Consider the following 21,791-nt stretch of genomic DNA (forward strand, 5'->3'; position numbering starts at 1 on the left):
TTTAGTTTGTCTATGCATATTCATTTCATAAAAATATTAAACAGTAGACCACAACAAAAAGAAGCGGGATGGTGGTGCCGATCCCTGAGTACTCTGGGCACTAGAAGCTAAGCAATTGTAATATTGAATAGCTTTTAGACATGTTCTGTTCACATTCTCCTGGTAGAGTAGTACTAAATGTTCGCGGTTGTTTGTCTAAAACAGTAGTTCTCAACCATTAAGGTCTCGCAGACCCCTTGTGGGTCGGCAGAGATGATGGAGGACCCCGTTTGTGATGAGGGGAAGGGAGAGGTAGTGGTTAATTATTATTATAATTTAATAAATGAATATAACTAAGGACTAATGTGGAAGAGACTTCTCTCATTGACATACACACGAGAAGACTCACCAGATAATCGGAACATTCCTTCGTAATCTGAAAAAAATACAACTTTTATTGCCGGGTTTGAGTGATTAGGCAGGGCTTCGCGGACCCCTAGAATGCCTTCGTGGACCCCAAAGGGTCCGCGGACTCCCATTTGAGAACCACTGGTCTAAAAGATTAAAATCACGGAAAGTTCTCGTCATTGATCGAGTTCTTTTTCGTCAAGTTTTGCAGGGGCGTAGATATGGCTCGTTGCAATGTCCGTGTCTAACGCGTGGGCCCGTCTCTGACCGAATAATGGTGAAACACTAATCGTCAATTAATGCATATTGATAGATATTCGAATATTTTGGCGGCCCTACAAAATATGTAAAATCACCCCACTCTCTGATGAGGCCGCATCCCCTGTAAGGCCGACATGAATCACCTTGGGTAACTACTGTGGTGTTCAAGGCATAGGCTGCGTTAGTGCTCACGCTTTGCTGCTGACGTGAGAGGCTGAAACTTCCAATGTCGAATTCTTTCTTCCATCACTGTTTGTCTCTTTTATCTTTACGCATGCAGCACTGTCGTCAGGCAACAACTAGTCTCGTCTCGTTAATAGTACCTCCGCACCCCGAAAACTTGTCCAAAATACCCAGACACAAATGCACGTATTTACACAATTCGTCCCCCCAAAACATTATCTATAAAGCGGGGTATTCAAATTAACCGGGCCCATATTACCATGGCACGACTGTATCTACACTCCTAGACTTTCTTCTCTTCCCGACCACACATTTACTAAGGGCCAGTGTGCAATGTCAACATTTAAAGTCACCAATAAGAAATCCAATGATTGCTTGATTTTACATCTCACATATCCATTAGTGATGGACAAAATCTCCGAGAGGAAGGAGACATCTTCGATATGAAGTGTGGTGTTCTCCTCCTTCTACGGCATGTCACATTCTAGTAGATGGAGAGTCCTTCACGCGCGCGCACACACAAACACACACAGTCTTTCCCAGTTCGTATGGTCTAATAGCAGTTCGGAGGTAGGGTTCCATGATGCAACTGATCTGGAAGATGGAAGACTACAGCGATGATATCCGATGTCGGGTAAGCAGGGGCTCGTGTTTGACTGCAGGAGTGGAGGTTCGCAGCGTAGAGTCCGTCAGAGGGGCACGGCTAGGTATCCTCTGCGGGTTTTCGCCTTACAGCAGACCAGGATTGACAGCGTCAGGGTCACCAACTGCGGTGGAATGAAGTATGCAAGAATTACTGCGTGGACGGTATCATCGTTTCGCCGTTTATGGCGTGTCCGTTGGCTGTTTTGCCGTTGGGTTACTATCTGCCTAGATCAATACACGAGAGATTCGCCAGTGATATGGTACGTGCGACCGATTGAGGGTCCAAGGCACCCAATTCTTAGCGGGACAATCTATGCGTTTCACATGGTTAGATTTAGTTCGATGAACTTTTTGCAACGGTGGATCAAGTAGAAAATACGTATTTTGGTTAATAAAGCCTCACAAAGCTATTTTTCTAGCATTTTCTCTATAAATCATTGCCAATGTCTGCGGTTATGACGCTGAAAATGTAGGCATACACAACACAAATAAATTACAAACAAAAGCTGCACATACGTGTGCCTGGGTATGGACTAAGCACTTTGTCGATTGTGACTCATCAAGGCACCGTGTTTTTGCACTATGCTTCGTTCACCCCTAAGCTGACGGAACGATGGAACCTGCGCACCCGTTGACCAGTCATACGTGTATCTTTCGCCACGTGATCATGCTCCCACCTACATACACGCGTAGAGAGCGGGTCAGGTGATGAAAGGGGGCATTTGATTGGTCCGGCGAACGCGTAGCTTCCGCCGGGCTGTCAGCTTAGGGGTGAACGGTGTATAGTTGGACCCGGACATTACGAGACGACTGCGGAATATAAAGACCATTCTCACGTAAGTCCAGCCACTGTATACACTTTAAAGCCTCGCATGCGCGACTTTCGCCCACCTTTATGGCGTTTCTCGAACCTGTGGTTATTCTTGCGGTTTACATCGCATTTTAAGTTAATAGAAGTGTCCGCCAACACCGAAGTCCAGGTTTGTGATGTGAAATTTTTGAATCTAAGAAATGTGAGTCCTTTAAAGATACATGGAAAAATTTTCAAATTTTATGGACTGAATACGACGAGCCAAGAAGTGGAGACGATATGGAATCGGATGTTCTTTTAAGGCTGTAAGCCTTCATAAAACATTCGACATAACAAGGCTGTAAGCCTTGTTCGATCACGGAAGCTTGGGTGGTGAAATTGTAAAATAAATTCTTCAATGCTTACGGTTTACAATTTCTAATTTTGACCTCGCAGTAAGGAAATCATTACATCACGACATTCTTACAGGAAGCTCGAGCAAATATATGAGCATGCGTTTTTAGTTCGGCCCCCACAAAAGCAGATTTGGAAACCATTATTGACACCGCCTCAAAACGAAAGTTTTTTTTTTATTTATTTTTGTTGCTATTTAATTTACCAAAGTTATCCGTTTGTGTTATTTTTTGTTTGTTTATAAGTTAATTTTTAAATTCGTTTGCAGCCTTTTTTTGTTTTGCGTGCTGCCGCAAATCCCCTCGTTTGCGGCTAGCCTGCGACTCACGAGGACGAACAGAGCCAGGGATTGGACCAGAATACTCCAGTGTCGGCGGCTCTCGACGTCGAAGCCCTTGGTGCAAACCTGAAAGCGGAAAGAGCACATAAATTCTATCACCTTAAGCGCATAAACGCACTGTCAGAAAGAAGGAAAGGATTCCGGTCACACGACTACAACGCGTACAATCGAATTATTCATTATCTAGTCTGAAAAGTAAATAGAATCGCGTTAAAGGTAGCAGTTGTATTTGGGATTACTGAACGGTATGTGTTAGTGAAAGGTTATTTTGCTTGTTTTTACCGACGAAGTTAAATTTTGGATCTTCGAAATTCAGTCGTTGAACTTTGTCGTTTCTGAAGTTCTTTTAGTTCAGTTTTATGCATAAATGTCAACAACGATTATAATAGGTATAGGGCGCGATGATACTCTTGAAGAAAACAATAAATGTGAAATGTGAAACAAATTGAGAGTAGTGAGAGTGCCGCAAGCATGTATGTAATTCTCACATCGCTTTCTTGATCCCAAATCTAGCCAAAGTGTCTCGTCATTGTTGAACTCGGAGAGAAATGAAATGATTTCATTATACGAATAAACTACTTGCAGTACATAGCAGACGGGAATTCTGACATTCTAGTCCCTTTGTAAATGCCGACAACCGAGACCTTTCTTAGGAACTCACCCGCTCCCTGATGCACGAATTCAGTTGGAGAGCCAAGTAGACCACGTGTGCTGCGGTGCACGAGCAAAGCAGCACCAAGTACTGCGTCAATAAAGAACATGTTAGCTTCAGGATATTTAATCAAACTGACTGGGCGACGGTGCTGTTCATAAGCTTACTCGAGCATTAAGGTAACCGTGGACCAGCCAGCACTTGGGAAACAATTGAAAAAGTACGACCTCATCATTGCACCGAACGCTGTTTTATTATTTTGATAACTATAGAAGATTATTATGTTCCATATTCAGTTCAGTCATCGTTTCACAAGTATAGAAATATATATTTTTGTCTTCTTTTTTTGTCATTGATAGAACGACAGGAGCTGAAAGAAAAGAGCTGTAGGAACAGTTGGAAAGATTTCTAATACCCCAAAAATCTCGGCAACAGCGGCAATATATGTACAAGTTACAGGCAGCACACCTGCACAAGAAATTGGAAATACGCGACAGCGTTATGGAGTTCGTGTCACAGAAAATCCGGCGTCGGTGGCGTGACGCTAAAATCCTGATTGGTTGATGGGGTCATGACGTCACAGATACATGACATCGCGCGGGAATATCAAGCGACCGACAACGCTCACGTGAAGCGTGACGTCACGTTGAAATGAATGTGAATAAAACATTACATATAGTGCGAATCAAAGGTCGCCACTTGTCTCAAATGTTTCGCTTCATAAAGTATTTCATTTGTCTAACAAACACTTTGAGGAATTTCAGGCGGGATTCAAACCCCGGTTGCGAGCCGGACACGCTACTGACTAGACCACGCAAAATACGCTTGTCGCCTTTCACTCTTAAAGGCGAAGCTTAAGCGTCCTCCGAGGTTTTTTTTTTTTTTTTTCGTCTGCCAATGTTTGCGTTTTTTTTTTTGAAGGTTGTCGCTACTTTTATCGCTATTCCCGATCAAACATCTAGAGATACAAGAATAGCTCAACATTTTTGGTCACGCCTGCTTTGTATGTTTGCGTTGAAAGCGATGTTAAAAAAACGATTCAGGTGTGTTTATGTTTATACAGCCTAGAACTTAGTCTGCCTCAACGGGCGACTTGTCTCCCAGCTGTGTATGAGAAATTTAGCCAGTCCAGTACAACCGCTCGCCTGTGGTCATTAACGTTCACCGCGCAATAGTGATACACGACCGCACGCCGCTACGATGCTCATCCAGATCCAAACGGGCAGGGGTGTGAGGCATTGTTCAAATGCAACGGGCTTGCGCTTGTTGCTGCTTCTCGGGAGGGAACCCTTCTTTCGATCTGACATTACGTTACGCGCCTTTGCAATACACCCTTTTCAAAAGTACCCGCCATCCAGTAGCTTATTCACCAATCATCCGAGCCGGCCGTGTTGCTTGATCACGTACTTCCGAGTATGTATTGGACACGAGGGCTGCGACAGGGTTCGGCGTGAACTCTGATAGAATCGCATGCCTCGCGCCCAATGGATGAATGGATGCTAATGGCTGTACTTTTATAACGGGCGGTAGCTTGCGCCACCTAGCCTAGAAAATTAAAAACCAAAAGTATCAATAATGGCCGCCGCCAATGTTGCTCGATGAATTGATAGAAAGGTTCTATTGTGCAATAAATGAATCGTACTTCACGGAGGGCCCAACGCAAGAACACCTTAGACTATGGCTGCTCCTGTTCCTTTGCACGTTACGATATACAAAGGCAAATGATGTAGGTCTTGCGAAAGACTACTCTTACCAACCAGAGGGGGCACTAATTAAATTAATGTAATGTATTCGCAGTAATTTATTACTTATGATAGTAATGAGTAAATTAATTGATTACTCTCCGCGAAGGTAATTTAGCAATTATAATACATTTTCCGGGGAATAATTTTGATTAAATTCCCGAATTACTATTTTAACTTCAGGTAAATTTTGTGCACCTGCATAAATAAAAGGCAACTTCATTTTTACAGAAAATGCATCTTCGAAAACATTGTAAATTAGGAAAACAAAATATGATTCAAGGAGGAATATTCCTTGAAGATGACAAAAGTACTAAGTTGTTGGAAGCTTCCAATAATTACAATAACTAAAACGCAGCACTCACACATACAAAAATGTACTCTACTTAAAAAAAAAAAAAAAGACTGATGAAATTGATTGGAGAGGGGAGGTTGCAGAGACCGTCTTTTTTGTTCCCGAGACCACTATCAAGCTTCTTTCTTGAAGGAATTCCTTGCATGAGCTTTGTCATTGCACATTTGTAAACACAAGTTACGATCTAGCCAGTAATTCAGATGCACTAATGGAACCAGCAAAGCAAGTCAACATCGTTGCTTGGGTAAAGGTTCCACAGAATTGAAGAGGCTTTAGTAGAAATTAGCACTGGTTCTCGAAAGTGTTATACTTCAGATACAACGAACATACTACGCATTCTCTTCACTGGTCAGGATATACTGTTCAAGAAACTATAAAGTGAGTGCGGGATGGGAGTTCACCAAATATTTCACTGCTCTAGCGAGATTAAACGTAATTTGAAAGTTAAGCCATTCGTTTCTTAAGCCATTTGTAATTGTAATAATCACTTTTACGCCGTGGTAATATTTAATGTAATTTCATTACGTTTCAGTAGTAATACGCTAAGTCACCATCATCACCATTTATTTTACTTGAGGACCCGCAAGCTGAATGTAGGAATTAGCTATGTAATTTAATTACAAAACGAAAGTAATTTGGTGAGCTCTGCAACCAACCACCTAGCCAGCTGTTGCTTAGACACTCCTGCGTTAATAACAAAAATTATAATAGGTGGAAAGAAAAGGAAAAACAACACGTAAAGACATTTTGCCTTTTTTTTTACTAGCTTTCAAGATGTCTTTGAATTTTTTGAAACAAGTTTGTGCAGTGAAGTGAAAGAACATGGACATTGAAACCAGAACACAAGCTATGCACTTTGAATTGTATCCGGGCAATATCAAGTCACAGTCCAAGTAAATCAACGCCGAGCCTGCGTGAGAGTTTTAGAACGCGCCCAACAAGTCTTCAGTGCTTCATCCAGTGACATCCGATTGTCCGTTGTTCCGGCACGCGGCTAAATCGGCTTGCCATGAAGTGAAAAAAAAACACAAAAACTGTTTGTCTTTTTGCTAAATTCCAAAACCGCTCTATAAACGACGTTATGTTATGTCACGTTATGTGATTATCAGGAAAGAACATGGTGATGTGACCTTGAGCCGGGGTTATACGTCGTACAAAAGACAGTCTGCGCAGAGATTCGAACGCGAGTCACCGCGAGATCCCTGCCTCGAATGCCGCGTGGCAATGAGTTCGAGGAGAAAACTTGGCACGGGGCATTCGAACCACGGATATTGCTGTGACTCGTGTCTGCATACTGTACTTTGTACGATGTATGAATGGTGTGACCCCGGCTGCCTCTAATTCGTCACGGAAACCCCGTGCATCCTGGATGCGACCTTTTGTATGCTGTGTGATACGTACTAGGCTGAGGACGCCGTACAGGTAGCGGCAGGCTCCCCACAGACCCACAGTGGCCGTCAGGAGGAGGCAGGACCCGGAGCCGATGTAGAAGGCGCAGATCTCTTCGCGCGAACGCCCGCTGTCATCGTTGAGGAGCCATTGGACCAGGTCCGGTCTGACGAACGCCGTCACGCCAGCCGCAAGTAAACACGCACCCATCAACTTGAAGAGAGAGAGAGAGAAAAATAAAATAAAAAGAAAGACATACCACGGTTCTTAGGCGTATTACTTCAGGTGTGGAAACTTCGACGTTTTCCGGCCTAGAAATGTTTACCGCTACAAGAGTCACTGATTGCAGCACGTTGGAAAAGAACATTTTAAAAATCAAAATCATTGCAATATCTTTCTTTTTTTTCTGTTTTATACTTGAACTAGATGCATGTTTGGGATACACGGGGTTAACCCTTCTGGACAAGCTATTTATCGTCTCTGAATTCGTAACATTTATTGATAAAACGGCGAATAAAGATGATGCCAAAACTAATGTTCAAATTTCCTCGCGTTTTCTGGTATTTAACTTCATATGTTATAAGACTTGCATGTTCGACAAGGCAGTCTAATAAACACAATACATAGCCCCCCCCCCCCTTTTTTTTTTGTTCTGTTAGAGTGAGTTCTCCCTGCATTCATTTCTCGCTATCGTACGTCTTGTATTCCATTAAGAACAGATTGTATTGCCCAAATTACAACATCTATCATCGCGTTTTTAGTGTTGCCAGTAGTGTTCTTCAGTTCATAAAGAATGGTGAGAACAAAGTCTGAAAATTTAAGTTCTCCAGAAACAAATATTTTAACATATAATTAATTTCTTTACTGTTTATCGGTCCGTTAATTCAACATTGAGGCAAATCAGCGTTCTTCAAAATTCCGCCGGAACTCCCATTTAGAGCACTTCTGAATATTTCGTGATTTATCTAAAATAGTTGGAACACATGTTGCTTGCGAGTTTAGGTAAAACGCCTTTAGGTACCGCTAAATTCCGCGTTGCTAATCAACGCCGTCTTGGTCGACTGAAAACTATTACGTTCATCAGAATTTCTAGTGACTGAATGGGAATGGTATAATTAACAAAACGCAAAAGTAAGCACGACCTGTAATCATTTCTAAACATATTCGCCCGATAACTTAAATACTTTTCTGAGAACGGTAAGAGGTTCGTGAAGTGGTAAAGAAACAAATCCACTCTCTGCTTCCTCAGCCAGTTTTCGACAGCCATATCACGTCTTCTTTGAATGCATACAGTTACTGATGTCCACGACGGTCTTCGCTAAGTTTCGGGAAAGGGTCGAAGTTATGTGGAGCCAAGTTTGAACTGTATGGTAGACACCCTTGTGTGGTCAGACTCTCCCTCAATTGTCTAGCTGGGGGCACGCAAAGCATGTGGCCTGGCATTATCAAGTTGCAAAAAAAAAAAAAAAGTAAAAAAAAGAGGTCCTATATTTTTTTTAAAAATACTTCTTAATAACTGTTTTAATGTCGGTAGCGTCAACAAGTAACGTTCGGAGTTGATTGGTGTTCTTTGTTTTAACAACGGCGGAAATAGCACCATCAACACCCCCCCCCCCCCACACACAAAAAAAAAAAAAAACAATCATTGTTTGCATTTGCAATACGTTTTAGCTGATGCCCGTGGTTTGGCCGCGGCCCCCTTCCCGTAGCGTATGCGGTAAATAGGGCTACTGGTTGTGGAGTTTTTTCATCAGTCAGATTTGCTCTATGTAACAAATTTGAAATCTTGTAGATAAAGTATCATAAAATAACTATACAAATCACAGATAATCTAACTCCTTCTAAAGAACTTCCAGAATAGTTCCTGGTGTATAAAAAAAGATAAGCAGTCTCAGTAACGTTAATTTAGCCGTTTCTAAAGAACCGTCAAGGTTGTTTTCAGTCGAATTTCTGACGTATTGCACAACTTCATATTTTTTGTATGAGACTGTTAGGTTATAATATTTTTTTTAAGATAAACCTTGTTGGTCGCAGAAATGGAGCTATCACAAATATTCTTGTTTTCAGACAAAAAAATCTTTAAGACTCTTGACAACTTTGGCCGAATTCAAATAAAGTGACCACTTTACTCGACGCGGGTTAGTGCTGCCATCTGTTGAGCACCTAGAAAAGTGCAGCCATCACTTTACATTAAACCGATAGAGTTATTATTATGTACGTGAGAGCCACGCGACTTGTGGTTTCCAATTGAAGCAGTCAGCAGCCAGCCTAGTTTTGCGGTGCGCTGGGCATTACTCTGGGAAAACTCTCATATGTTTTCTCTGTTCGCGGGAGAATAAGAGGAATCATCTTCGATACTTTCGCTACGACGCTTAGTAACTCGGGTCTTAGCGAACAGTATTCTTGCTCATTAAATAATTTCATTTTGTGTTTTTCTTATTGCATATTTTATTTTAGAATATTTTAGCAGAGAAGTAATCGCAATTGTAAGATCAGCAGTGTCTGTAATTGTGACAGTGACTGCAGAAAGGCTATTTCAAGCAATAGAGGTTTGAGCCAAGAAATATGTATTCAAAATCGATGTTCTGCAACGGCGGATAGCAAGTTTTAGTTGATGATGAGCGTTGCGTGATGCTATGTAAGATAGTTCTGAAAATAGCGCTTGAAATTTTTTTTTTGTTAGAGTGATAAATAAACTTTACGCTTATTACTGTAACCAGCACTTCGCAATAACTAAAGCAAGTACACAAAACAGTGTTACTAAGTTACGATATTTTTTTTATCAGTGAGTGATGTTTAACTTCGCATTATTTCAGGCCCCAAACTAATGTTCAAGAGCAGTTGTGTAAAGACGAGATACAATTCTAAACAACAAAGTACAAAAGGTTTTTTCTTAAAGCTATGCCAACCGTCTGATGAAAGTAATATTGCTAACCTGCCGAATGTATGTCATTGAAAATAAACCTTTCTTGCAGGTTTACCAGCGGTTAACATCCGGAAAATAGGGGGGGGAAAGGTACATAGACTATGTATGAAATGTGTTTCTTTTTTTAACGTGAGAGCTTTATTGGCGACACTTTTTGCAGAGACGTCGTTCTCGACAGCTGTCGTTGCCGTGGGCGCGAAGAATGGAAAATCTATTTTTCCTCTCCCTTCTGGGCGCGAAGAGCGGGAAGTCGGGACTTTCCGTCGGCCGTGCCGCGCGAAGAGAGCGAAGAGGGCAGCCCTGGCGTCCCGCCAAGAATAGCACGACGAAGGGAGAATCTTCCGTGTCGTCTGCTTCAAAAACTTGTTTTCAAACATTACTCGCGTTATGCGAACTCCCACTTTGGCAGTATCCATGCAGTTGCTCCGCGTAATGTTTGATTGTTTTAGAAACCCTCCCTTCACCGGGCTTACTCACTTATTTCAGGGGTCACCGAGCACTCGTGGCGGTCGTCAGTGGCCTCCACGACGCCAACCACGACGGCTCTGAGAATTAACCACGTCGCACTTCCGTCCTCAGGGACGTCACGGCACCATTCCCCCCGCGTTGCGCGACCGTGAAACAGCCATCGCTTTCGTTTCTTCGCACATTGTGGGCGCAAAATACGACTATTTGTTTTTAATTATTTTATAAACCTGACCTTTTTTATCGGACACCAAGTGTTTTATGGTCTTGCTATATTTTCAAAGATTTCGAGCATGTGGACATGTACTGGACGATAGAACACAACGGCATTCGTGCCTCTGCACAGGAAGAAAAAGAAACGTATTTCTTTCTTGGAAATTTCACTAATTACTTTGATTTCACTTTATTTTTTGCGTAAATGCCCCTAAATCTAATCAAATCTTTAAAAAAATTGCGGATAACTTTTGTATTGGATAACTGTAAAGTCGGAATCTTTCGCGTCTGTTCCGCGCCGCTAGCACTACATTTTAGCCTGAGACTAAGAGCACGACGACGCGTAATTTATTTTCGCAATAAAAAAAAAAAAAAAAAAAAAAAATTCCGAAAAATTAAAAACGTGATTTTTTATTTTTATAAAAACAACTAATTATTGCTTGACGATTAGTGTTCTTTTACATATAACTACAGTGGTCGGTCCGGTCTAGATGCCAAAATTTCAAAACTAACGTTATTTTTTGTAGACGTTCATACACATAGCTTGCCCGTGATGTCATTCGCGACCATGCCGGTATTTTATGTGCCGTGAGAGTTCAGTTCACCGTGTTAGTCTCCCACCGTCGAAGTAAGCTTGAGACAACTAGTGAGTGGAAAGAACCGTTAGTACCCAGGAATACCGACATCTGTAAATCATGTATTAGCAGCAACAGCGCGTTATAAACAAAAACAAAATGAGGTGAATCCTGGAAGTACAAACACAGCGCTGACTAGCAACTCACGCGTCTTCTACTTTTTTTTCTAAAAAGAAGGACCACGTTATAAAGAAGACAAAAAACATTCTAGAAATTTCGCTCATTGATTTCGCTGACTACTTCGCCAAGTAGCATAGTAGTATCTCTGTACAGTATCTTTGGTCGTCTAGGGATTCACTCTAGAAACTGTGTTTGCGATCTCAAGTTCACAAAATGCACGGTGTTAGCCCGGAATCACGTTCCCATAGTTATAGAGAAATAATTGAGGCCGAAAAGGTCGTGCGACTCCATAAAAACTGTGTCGGCGCCCCTTCCGTTTCTTTATCTGCCAAAGAGCTATATTACTTGGCGAAGTATAGTCAGTGTGATAAAGAAATATTTCCAGTGTTTGTGTGTGTGTGTTTTTTTTTTACCAAGAAAAAGTAGACGAAACGCTTTTTTCTCCAAAGTAGAAGAAGCACAAGTTTTTAGTCAGCGCTGTGTTAGTCTTTCTGTGTGTTATATCCTTTTGTTCTCCTTTACAATGACCTGTTGCTACTAATACGAACTCTTACTACTAACTCGTCCAAGCATCCATCCTAACGATTTTCGGTGACCTAATGGAGTCAGATGAATGGCGTCGGCTACCGTGAGTGCCACACTTTCTCGTCGAAAATTTGAGGAAATTCTTTAAAACTTTTAAATGAGATAATGCTTAGTTCCGAAACTTTGGCAGCTGGCTGTGATCACTAGCGCTAAATTTCGGTTTAGACTGAGCTTTTGGCGGTGCGTAGGTTATTTTTGTGATGTCACAAAGCAACAACACCAACAGTGGAAGGGTATTTTTTTTTCTCTGTGACACCCTGTATATCACGGGATAATTAAGAGCGATCACGGAAAGTGACGTGGTACAGGCCTTACCCAGAGTGCGATGTTTGTGACAAGCAGGAGACATCTTGTAATGGATGCCATCAAGTCGGTTCGGTGCTCTTGGCGGTCGCAGCATGGGAACCCGACGGCGACTGTATCCGGCGCCTAAAGCCGCGCAAGCCTGTCGGACTGCAGGGTAGCTCTTGCCTCTTTGACGGAAACGACTTGTGACCGTATACCGAGAACACGCACGTTGTTCCGTAGTCGACTCAGCACCCGCCCGTAATCGGGAGCGCTTATCTCGAACGAAACGTTCTTAGCTCGCCCTATCAGTTTCATTCCCGGCGATTGCTTCGTGCGCCGCGGTATCTTCTCTTTCTTAGACGTTATCCGATGCGTCAAGGCGCCGCGTGGAGACGGCATTGACAACTCCAGCAGCGTGCGTTTAATGGCGCCTTTTGTGGAGTTCACCGGTGCGTATACAGATCTGTGCGCACCGGACTGCTATCGGGTCCTCTATTATTGCGCGCCACCCGGGCAACGACACTGAACGTCTTTTATTCGGTTTCGAAAACCACACGCTCACGCGCCCTTCCCTTGCAGTGTTGGAGTCAACCTACAAGGAAGATTCTCACACCCGTGCCATTGCTAGCGCTGTACACAACTTGTGGAAATATATAATCATATACGTTGGATTCTTTTTTTTTTCTTTCTTTTTTTAAGGGGACAGACCCCCTGGCAGAGTCAACTTTCGAACCCTTCGGTTAAAATTAATGAAATTTACAGGGTAGGCTGGTGGTCATGCTAAAGGGTGCATAACAAAATTTCAGGTATGTCGGTTAAGAGGGAAGGAAATTAGAGCAGCTTCTATCAACAACACGCCTACATTGTTTGGTTAATCTATCGTCGGGAAACGATCACAGTATTTAAGATTTTTATTCGCTAGATATGTAGCAGAATGCCTAGGGGATGAGGCAATGAAAAGCTTTTTGTAATAAGTCATTTATTTATATAAATTTTCTCTTTTGCAAAATTGGTCAACTTTTTGGTATTTTGTGTCTTCGACAAAATGTCAACATTTTTTATAGAAGGCATTCCTAAAGTGAGAAAAAATTTCATAGTCACATTCCTTATTAAATTTCAGTCAGGAAAAGGGAAGAGCGAGCCTTCCCTGGGTATTGCCATTGTCAAACGATAGATTGACTAAAATTTAATTTATACCAAAAAGAGGAACGAAAAAAAAAAATGCGTTCAAAGTGCTCCAAACGCTACCTTTTCTTTAGCTTTGGTGGACAAAACAAAGTTAATAAAAAATTAACTATACAGTGTAAAGTAATGAAACGTTCTGGGGATACTATCTAGATGTTGGTGGATGTAAATATGTCTTTTCTCAAACACAACCTTTTTTTGCAGGGGAGCTGTTTTCGGAGTAATTTGTTGAAAACCATCGAATCCGAGTTTCTTAAAAAGGAGAAACTTGCAAAAACCCTGCCATAACATATCGATGTTTTTTTGTTTTTTTTCTTAATCCTTCCAGTTGTAGCAAGCGTGGAGGAGAAAATTCCCGTAATAATGAACCCTAATCGAACCTAAAGGTGACTGATATCTGCGCAAACGTCTGCATAATAGGATTTCGCCATATGAGTCCCCACTCACAGTAAAGTTGTACATCGAAAACGTCTAGTCAGTTACCCCATTCGCTATTCCATATAGAATATGCATTTGTCGACTACCATTAGACGTGTTCGAAGCTCGGAATAACACACGCCAACAGCTGATAATTGAAAACAAATTTATTATTGTTCCGCGCGGTTTAGAGGAATTATGAAGTAGCCTGTCCGTTCGAATTCAAGAAGCCAACACTTTTATTTACCTCGAGGTTATGTACGAAGCATGCAGGAGAATAAATTGTTTGCCTTCAAAGGCCGGTTCACACATGCCGCGAAGCGCTCATGTAGCACTGCTCACGTGTCGTCAGCTACTTATCGTCTGCCATGAGCAACAGTTTTGACGGTGCGATACAAAGCTGGTGAACGCTCCCGTCGGCACGCGCTTAGCGCGAGGTCAGCGCTGTGCTCGGAGCGTTCCGCTGCATGTGTGAACCAGAGCCTTTTATACAGTATAAAAGGCTCTGGTGTGAACAGGCCTTTACGGTTCACTCGCATTGGAGAGGTTTCTCTTGTTTAGTGAATGCTTCGTTTCCAATCATCTAGGTATGAGTTAGTTCATAGGTCCACATTGCGCCGAACAGCAGGTATTTTTCGTCTTTGGGTATTTTTGTTCCAAAACAACTCTGGAGAAAGAGAAAGAGAGATAGTAAGAAGGTAAATGTAAAGAAGTAACTGTATGAGTAGCAACGTAATTCGGTGATAGAACATAGAACATTAAGTGGCAATGCAAATCTGCGAAAGCTATTTACTGCAGGACGTTTTGTAACCTATACAGCGTGTTCCGGAAAACAATTTACTTTTTTTTTTTCTAAGCAAAAACGCACTATGCATCGCCAAAGGCTCAGTCTCCGCTCAAAAGCAGCGCTAGCGTACCGGATCAGATGCGAAACTTTCAAGAATCGATCCTTATCTTATTCAAAATGTATAATTGATTTTTCTGAAACTTTCAATGGGAAAGTAAGGCCAATTCACGGTAGACGACGTCATTCATCTTCATGTACTTCTGGGCTTTCTCGGCTCCTATATTTTCTTCGTGAAAATATTCAAAAATCGCTGATGACTTTCGAAGAAGGTAACGCTTAAGTTCTGAAACTTTCGCATCTGGTCTGGAGTGTTGGGCGATGCCTATTTTGTTTTAATAAAAAACAAAACACTTTTTTGTGTTCATTTTGCACGTTATATATCTATTCTGGGAAAAGCAAGAACTCATCCTTACTCGAAAAGTCCTCAACAAGGACACGGCAGTAACATTTTGTTTCTCCTTCATCTCCTGCAACAGAAAAATGGGCTGTCAACAAAATGGGAAAAGCAAACATTCCCCCTATTTTATGTCTAGTGTATGCTTACATAAATGCGTTGACGCGCTCATTGGAATTTACGACTTCGAAGCATATATTTCAATTCTACATATTTCGGGAGTTGAGATCGATTTTGTTTGTATTTGGGACTAACGCTGACCGATCGTGTTTTGTTGTATTTTTTCTCTTAAATGCATTTATTTACTATAGTATCTGGCAGCTTATAGATGCGGCGCAAGGATTTTCTACTTTACGTAAATATCACGAAGAAGGAACCCTTGACTTTTCTAACCCAGGAAACACGAGTCAATTTTTATCCTCGTACAAACGGTAGTCGCCAAAAATTAAAGAAAAACGAGCAGCGTTTTCCACCTCGACGGGCAGCCAAAACAAGCGGCCACGTAATCCGGAGTCGATTATATGCCGCCAGTGTTTATCATATAGTCACGCGCTGGGGTTTGCAAAACACGGGACACGCGCCGAGTTCCAGACATTGTCGGCAGTTCGGCCATCGTCGTCATCACAGCGATTTTAGACACCAGGAGCCACTAGCCGAATGCATGTCGAGCCATTGGATTATCGCGAGCCCAAATCGAGTGTTCACGCAATCAGTGCTGGGGCCCAATCCATGTGCCGCATTCAAATATCGTCACCGGGGGGAACTATACCAACACTGCGACCTCCAAACTGGACGTCATCACGTTTTGCGAAAGACAAATCGAAAGAAAACGCTCGCTTTCATTCTTGAGATAACACCTGAACAAAACAAAAAAAAGGTTTATTTTCGGCCAATGGCGTTGCGTGCGAGTACACTATTGGGTTTAACTGGTTTCCAGAAGCTTGTTCAAGGTGAAAAACCATGCCAAGTGAATATTGTTGCACGGCCCCTTTAAGAAACGTGCTGCGTGATTGGTTCTTCGGCCCCTTTAATGGCTACTGCTGCAATCTGATTGGTTGTAGAGCGATAATTAGATGCACGGATTCGCCACGCCCTCTTAAAGGGATACTTTATCAAAATTTGAAATATATTCGTCGTGTTCAAAAATAGGTTGAATATGATCCACAATATCCGTAAATGACAATCGCACGTTTGTATTTTGAGCCTGGTGGCTGCATTTTTTGTAATAAACGGCCCACTCTAGCAAGCGCTCGGAGAAGGCCCAGCGAAGACCACGTGATATCCGACGCAATCGTGACGTAGGTCGTCTCGGGACGAGCAAAGCTACGGCGAGGCAGACGTCGAGGGGATGGCCTAGTCGTTCCAGCCACCGAAGCGGCTGCTTTTGTACGAATTTTGAGTGACAGGTTAATCTTCTATAATCTTGTAGGGGGACAATAGCTACTTTTGGAACACACAAAAGGGATTCTCGGGAAGATGGGAGTTCCTCCTTCCCCTCTTTTCTCGTCGTGACCGGAGGCGAGACAAGCATCGTCACTACCTGTCAACGTTCCTAGACGGGCATTACAAACGAGGCGTTAGCGACATCCACCAGGTGCTCTTTGCTAATCGTTTAATTCGTTTTAAAATTCCTTTTCGTGACTTTTTAACAAGATATTGGTGTGTTCGATGTGATACTGGTCCTTTGAACACATATAGACCATAAAATAAGCGCCGAAATTTCGTTGTAGTATCCCTTTAAGCTGATGGCGACCACATGGGTCTTGGCACAATTACAGTTCTTAAAGGGGCACTTACACATCAAAATCATATTTTTTTTTATTATCCGAAACGATTGAAAACGATGCCGGGACATTACCCTCAAAATTTGAAATTTGGGAATTCAGTATTTGTGAAGTAAAAAAACAATTTCCAAATGCCGAATTCGAAGTTCCCGCGCGGTCGGCGCCGGTGCCTTGACGTCAAAAATTGCGGAGACCTGAGAGTCGACTTTCTTTCACCACTCCCTGCTGTTGCCATGGCGACCCAAAGCGAGGAGGAAAGGAGTGCGCGGCGGCGTTGCGGCGGACCGGTTTTGAGCGGTGTCGCCTGTTTTCCGTTGGAGGATACAAATCCAGGAGACGGCACCACAACGAACTCCCGATTTTTGGTATTTCAAAAAGAAGGGCCGTAGTGCGTTCGCAATTGCGTTAAAAAACATGTTTTAGGATTGCCGTAATTAAATGTTATAGAGATGTCGCCTACAAAGCTTCTAAATTTTCTGATTTTTGACGTCACCGATCAAAAGAAGCGAGGAGGCGAGGGCGGGAAAATCAAACGCCAAAAATAAAAAGGCGCGCGCGCGCGCGGGAAAATTTTTTTTCGCGATGCGTTTTTTTTTGCGTGTCTATGACTGCAACTTGCATCGTTTTAGACAATAAAAATAAATACGACCTTTGGGGTGTCAGTGCCCCTTTAAATAAAGTAGGTATAACTGGCCCTTCGTAATCTTCTGGTGCATGGAACTCTCCAGTGCTGGGGATCTCGTTCTTTGCAAGCACTTAGCGCGTTGACTCTGTACCTTAACGATAATATGATATTTAGCACTTAGTCGGCGATTCTCAAAAACGTTATGGCTTAGAGGATTTTTTTCATGTCCCAACGTGAATTTAACGAGACTCAGAGGAAACCGTAACACACGTCGTGAACTGGTCTGACCTTGTGTTTCTTTTATGCTACTCTCATATCTGAAAAAAACAATAAAAACATGCACACCAATATGGCTTATATGTTATATCTTATAATACCATATGAAGGAACCCTACGACCTGTTATATGCATTTTCTTAATAGAGAAAACACAGGATGTTTGGCCATGGTTGTCCACCATACTTTTCCAGCCGGATTGCAGACGAATGGCATTGTTTTCTTTCCCGTGCTGTTAGCAATTATTTTTCAATTAGTCGTATTTTAACTAGATAAATGTTGCGCACAGCACCGGCAGGATTATGCGTGTTTTATGCGCATAATTTGTGTGTAAGATAAGGTAGGTTGTCTTGAATCACATAATATTGTAAAATCCGCTTATGAAGAAAAAAAGTCCCTAATTTTTAGATGTTGTTCAATGTAACTTCGCAGCGCAGCATACCTCATAATGTTACACCAATTAGCCCAAACCGGAGCATGGTTCGTTTAAGCACCCGAAGCTCGAAGTTTACTAGAAATTTCAAGGCTGCAAGTAACCTAATAGTCGTATTCCCAAATGCTGCTCAAGCCGGTCGAACATTCGCAGGGTAATCAAAATATTTTAGGTAACTCGGGTTGTCTGCGTCCAGTTATCAAAAAATAAGACTTCGAACTTTTTTTTTTTTTTTTTTTTGCAATTTAGGATTTTAGCAAGATCAAAACCGGCTTACTAGAGAAACATCGTCTGAGCTAAGACCGCGTACAAGAAAGCCTGTCGAGCCTGGGGGGCTATGTTGCACGTTTTGGACTCCCAGGATACTAGGGGGAAAGAAGTGACGTCAACAACGCTCTTTGGATGTTGATTGGTGGAGTCGCTGATGACGCGTTGCGTGGTGCTGCTAAGATACGTTCATTCACACCTACGTCACTTCCGTCTCTCTAGTCTCCTGGGAATCCAAAACGTGCAAAATAGCCCCCCTGGTTGCAGGCGAGTGCTCGAGACTCGAATTCACGTGCCTCTCCGCAGGTTCTGCAACTTTGGCAAGGATTTCTTTTACACAATCTCATTGAAAGCCGCGGTGATACCGCTATTGCATCGTACAAAAGTGACAGCCTGTAGTCACTGTCCGAGGCCGTGTCTCTTCCTTGTGTGACGGTGTCTGTACCAGATTGAGCACACCAAAAACTGTCCACAGTCATGTTCTAAGCATGCAAATATATGAAGCAAACTTACTTGAAAGTTGGAACGTATGTCTGAGGAATATGTCCTCTGCTAATTCTGTCGTCATGTCTGTAGACCGTGTTTTTTTGTTTTTTGTACTATGTATGAGCAGTTCGACTGCGGTTCTTGACTTTGCTTCTAGCAAGCCGGCTCCGATATTACAAGAAATTCGGATTGCTTAGGTTGGTCGTATATTGTTCCGGTTAATGTTGCAACGTACAAGGAGTTCGCGACGAGGCACATTGCTATTATTTTACTGTTCTTTGTGCATTTCTGGCGACTCGTTCGAGTCGCGCAGTTCCATCAAAAAACTGTACCGAATACGTTAGAGAAAGCTGGGGTTTGAAGTCTCGAAGGGAGCGTGAAACTTACGGGATGCAGGACGTCGTAGCCCATGAAATACTTGTCGAAACAGCGATGGAAGACCCTGCTGAATTTTGCGTGATCCTTGCGAGGAAAGTAAGTGAACGTCAAAAAACTCGACCCGTATTTTTTTTTTCTAGATTCAGTTCACCGCGACTTACATCCTTGGCTTCGTCGGCGTACGCATAGCAGAGCCGTACTATGGCACAGTAGCGCTTCGTTTCCTGTTGCAGAAACGTTCAGAAAATGAGACATTTTCTCAATCCCAGTGATGGTTAGTGCAAGGCAATCTCCGTGCAATCCCGTCAAGATAACTAATGCTTAACAAACAGACCCTTTTCTATCATCCAGATAAATGTAGTCGTAAGCATGAATGACACAAAGAGACCAATTATCGCAGTCACCCTTGATTACATTAAAAGGTGGTTTGCACGTTTGTATTTGAGCGTGATCAGCTGCTTTGCAACCACATGTCATTGTTTACGCGACGACAAACCACACTGGCGACATTTATCGGTGCATCCCTAGGACGCCTCGAATCTGGGTTCATTTTTTGCATTATTTTTTTAACTCTGTGCATGAAATATTTCTGACACATTTCTCATAGACGGCGCGCAAATTCGATCTTGCCAATACTGCACAACCTTCAGTCTAGTTGTACGTATGCAGTTCGGAAGTGTTCCATGGCCCCGATAGATGGCGCCAGTGTGTCATCTCGTCCGGCTCTGATCTCGTCGTAAGAGATCGCAAGCGGGCCTAATGCACACGGTCAGACTGAAACGCAAAATATGTGTGAACAAGCATTAACATGAGGGTATGTGCGAGCGCAGGTCTCCTATACCCCTTTCTCTAACCGCGACACGAGGAGGGCGACTCTGGCATACCGACATCTTGTATTTTTTCGCGATACAGGATTACATTAGGTTTCAAAAACAGCCACCAATTACCCCTTATGCGGCCAGCTGCAGGTATTTTGAGACAACCACGGCAGCGACACGAGTCATCATTTTGCAAAACTTTGTTGTTTCTTTTGTTTCTTACTGATTTTTTTTTTTTTTTTTTTTTTTTTACACGAGGTGCATTGTTGTTGAGGCTACACGCTCGGTCTGCCAGTAAACGTTGGAATGACTTCGCCAAAGCACTCAATAGCTAGTGTGTTTTGCAGCAAATATTATTAACAGTGTCCGTGTAGTTCTGTGAATGTCATTTGTGAAAAGCGACATTAAATTTGTCCTTGTGACAGGGGTATCGGTTTGATATGTACCGCCTCGTTAATTTGTTCGACGGAGCTGTTTTTTAGAGATTAACGATTGACTCTCGCCGATACTTTTTTTTTTAATTCTTATGCGGTTACTAAATGTGTGCCTACTATGACTAAATAATACACAACGTATGATTGATTTCACTTCCATTTAAAGTGAAGCGTGACTCGCGCCTTTTAGGATACTGGTGGCCACCGAAACAAAAACTGCCAGGTCTGGGAATCGATCTTGGTATGCTTTCAAACCGAGACGAGCGCTCTATGAGCTAACCAGGAGCTAGCGGTCAGTATAGTAGAGCAAACGAATGTAAACAGTTGCCACCGGCCCCGATCGTAACTACCGCAAGGGTGAAATTAGGCGTTTAATGATTAGATATAATGTTTAAGCGAAGTCCCCGAGGCGGATAAACTTTACGCAGACGTAAATTGACTCCAACCTGAAATGGAGCTCAACTCGCGCCCTTCATTGGCGACTGGGGGCCGTCAGTCGTCTGGATGGCGCGACGAATCGTGCTCCATTTTAAGGGGACAAAAATCTGTTATTGTATACAACTCCTTCCTTGGGTACTTCATCTCAGCTAAAATACAAGGTGTTTCTTAGGCCTTGCAGATTTGTTTAAAGCAAGTCGCGAAAGCTATACACTAGTCCGGTCTGTGCAGGTGGTCAGGTATACGTGTAAAGGGACATAAAACGGGGGGGGGGGGGGGGGGGGGGGGGGGTGAGGGAGGGAAGGGCTTATCATTGCGATAAGTCGAATAAATAAACTAGCTTGCTATCTTTAATTAGTGAAAATAAACGCACGGTTCCAATTAGAAACTTGCTGAGCGTCGTTGAAAAGCATTAAATCAGTAACTCTACAAATATTTGGAACGTGTGGGATGCGCGGTGGTGCCCAAAGTAGATCTCGTGCGCAACAAGCTCAAGGCTGGCGGTTCGAGGAGCGCAGATAACCATAAAAAATTAATGACCAAATTATAGTTTATTATCCAACTTATCGTGATGGTTATCTCCCCCAGATTATGTCCCCCTGACGGCGTAGTTCACGTGC

At 42.6% G+C, this 21,791-nt stretch overlaps 1 protein-coding gene across 1 annotated transcript; it reads right to left on the bottom strand.

Moving 5' to 3' along the window:
• On the bottom strand, window positions 1–12,592 carry LOC8036535. The gene is made up of 5 exons (XM_002402799.3): window positions 12,418–12,592; window positions 7,171–7,371; window positions 3,682–3,762; window positions 3,009–3,086; window positions 1–1,598 (listed from the first exon to the last, which is right to left on the bottom strand). Exons 1-5 carry the CDS (start codon window positions 12,466–12,468, stop codon window positions 1,521–1,523), a joined length of 489 nt encoding a protein of 162 aa, XP_002402843.3. The 5' UTR covers window positions 12,469–12,592; the 3' UTR covers window positions 1–1,520.
• Between the last annotated feature and the right edge of the window lie 9,199 nt (window positions 12,593–21,791).

This window comes from Ixodes scapularis, unplaced genomic scaffold (assembly GCF_016920785.2).
Source record: "Ixodes scapularis isolate PalLabHiFi unplaced genomic scaffold, ASM1692078v2 PGA_scaffold7__128_contigs__length_106722199, whole genome shotgun sequence".
Taxonomy (NCBI): Eukaryota; Metazoa; Arthropoda; class Arachnida; order Ixodida; family Ixodidae; genus Ixodes; species Ixodes scapularis.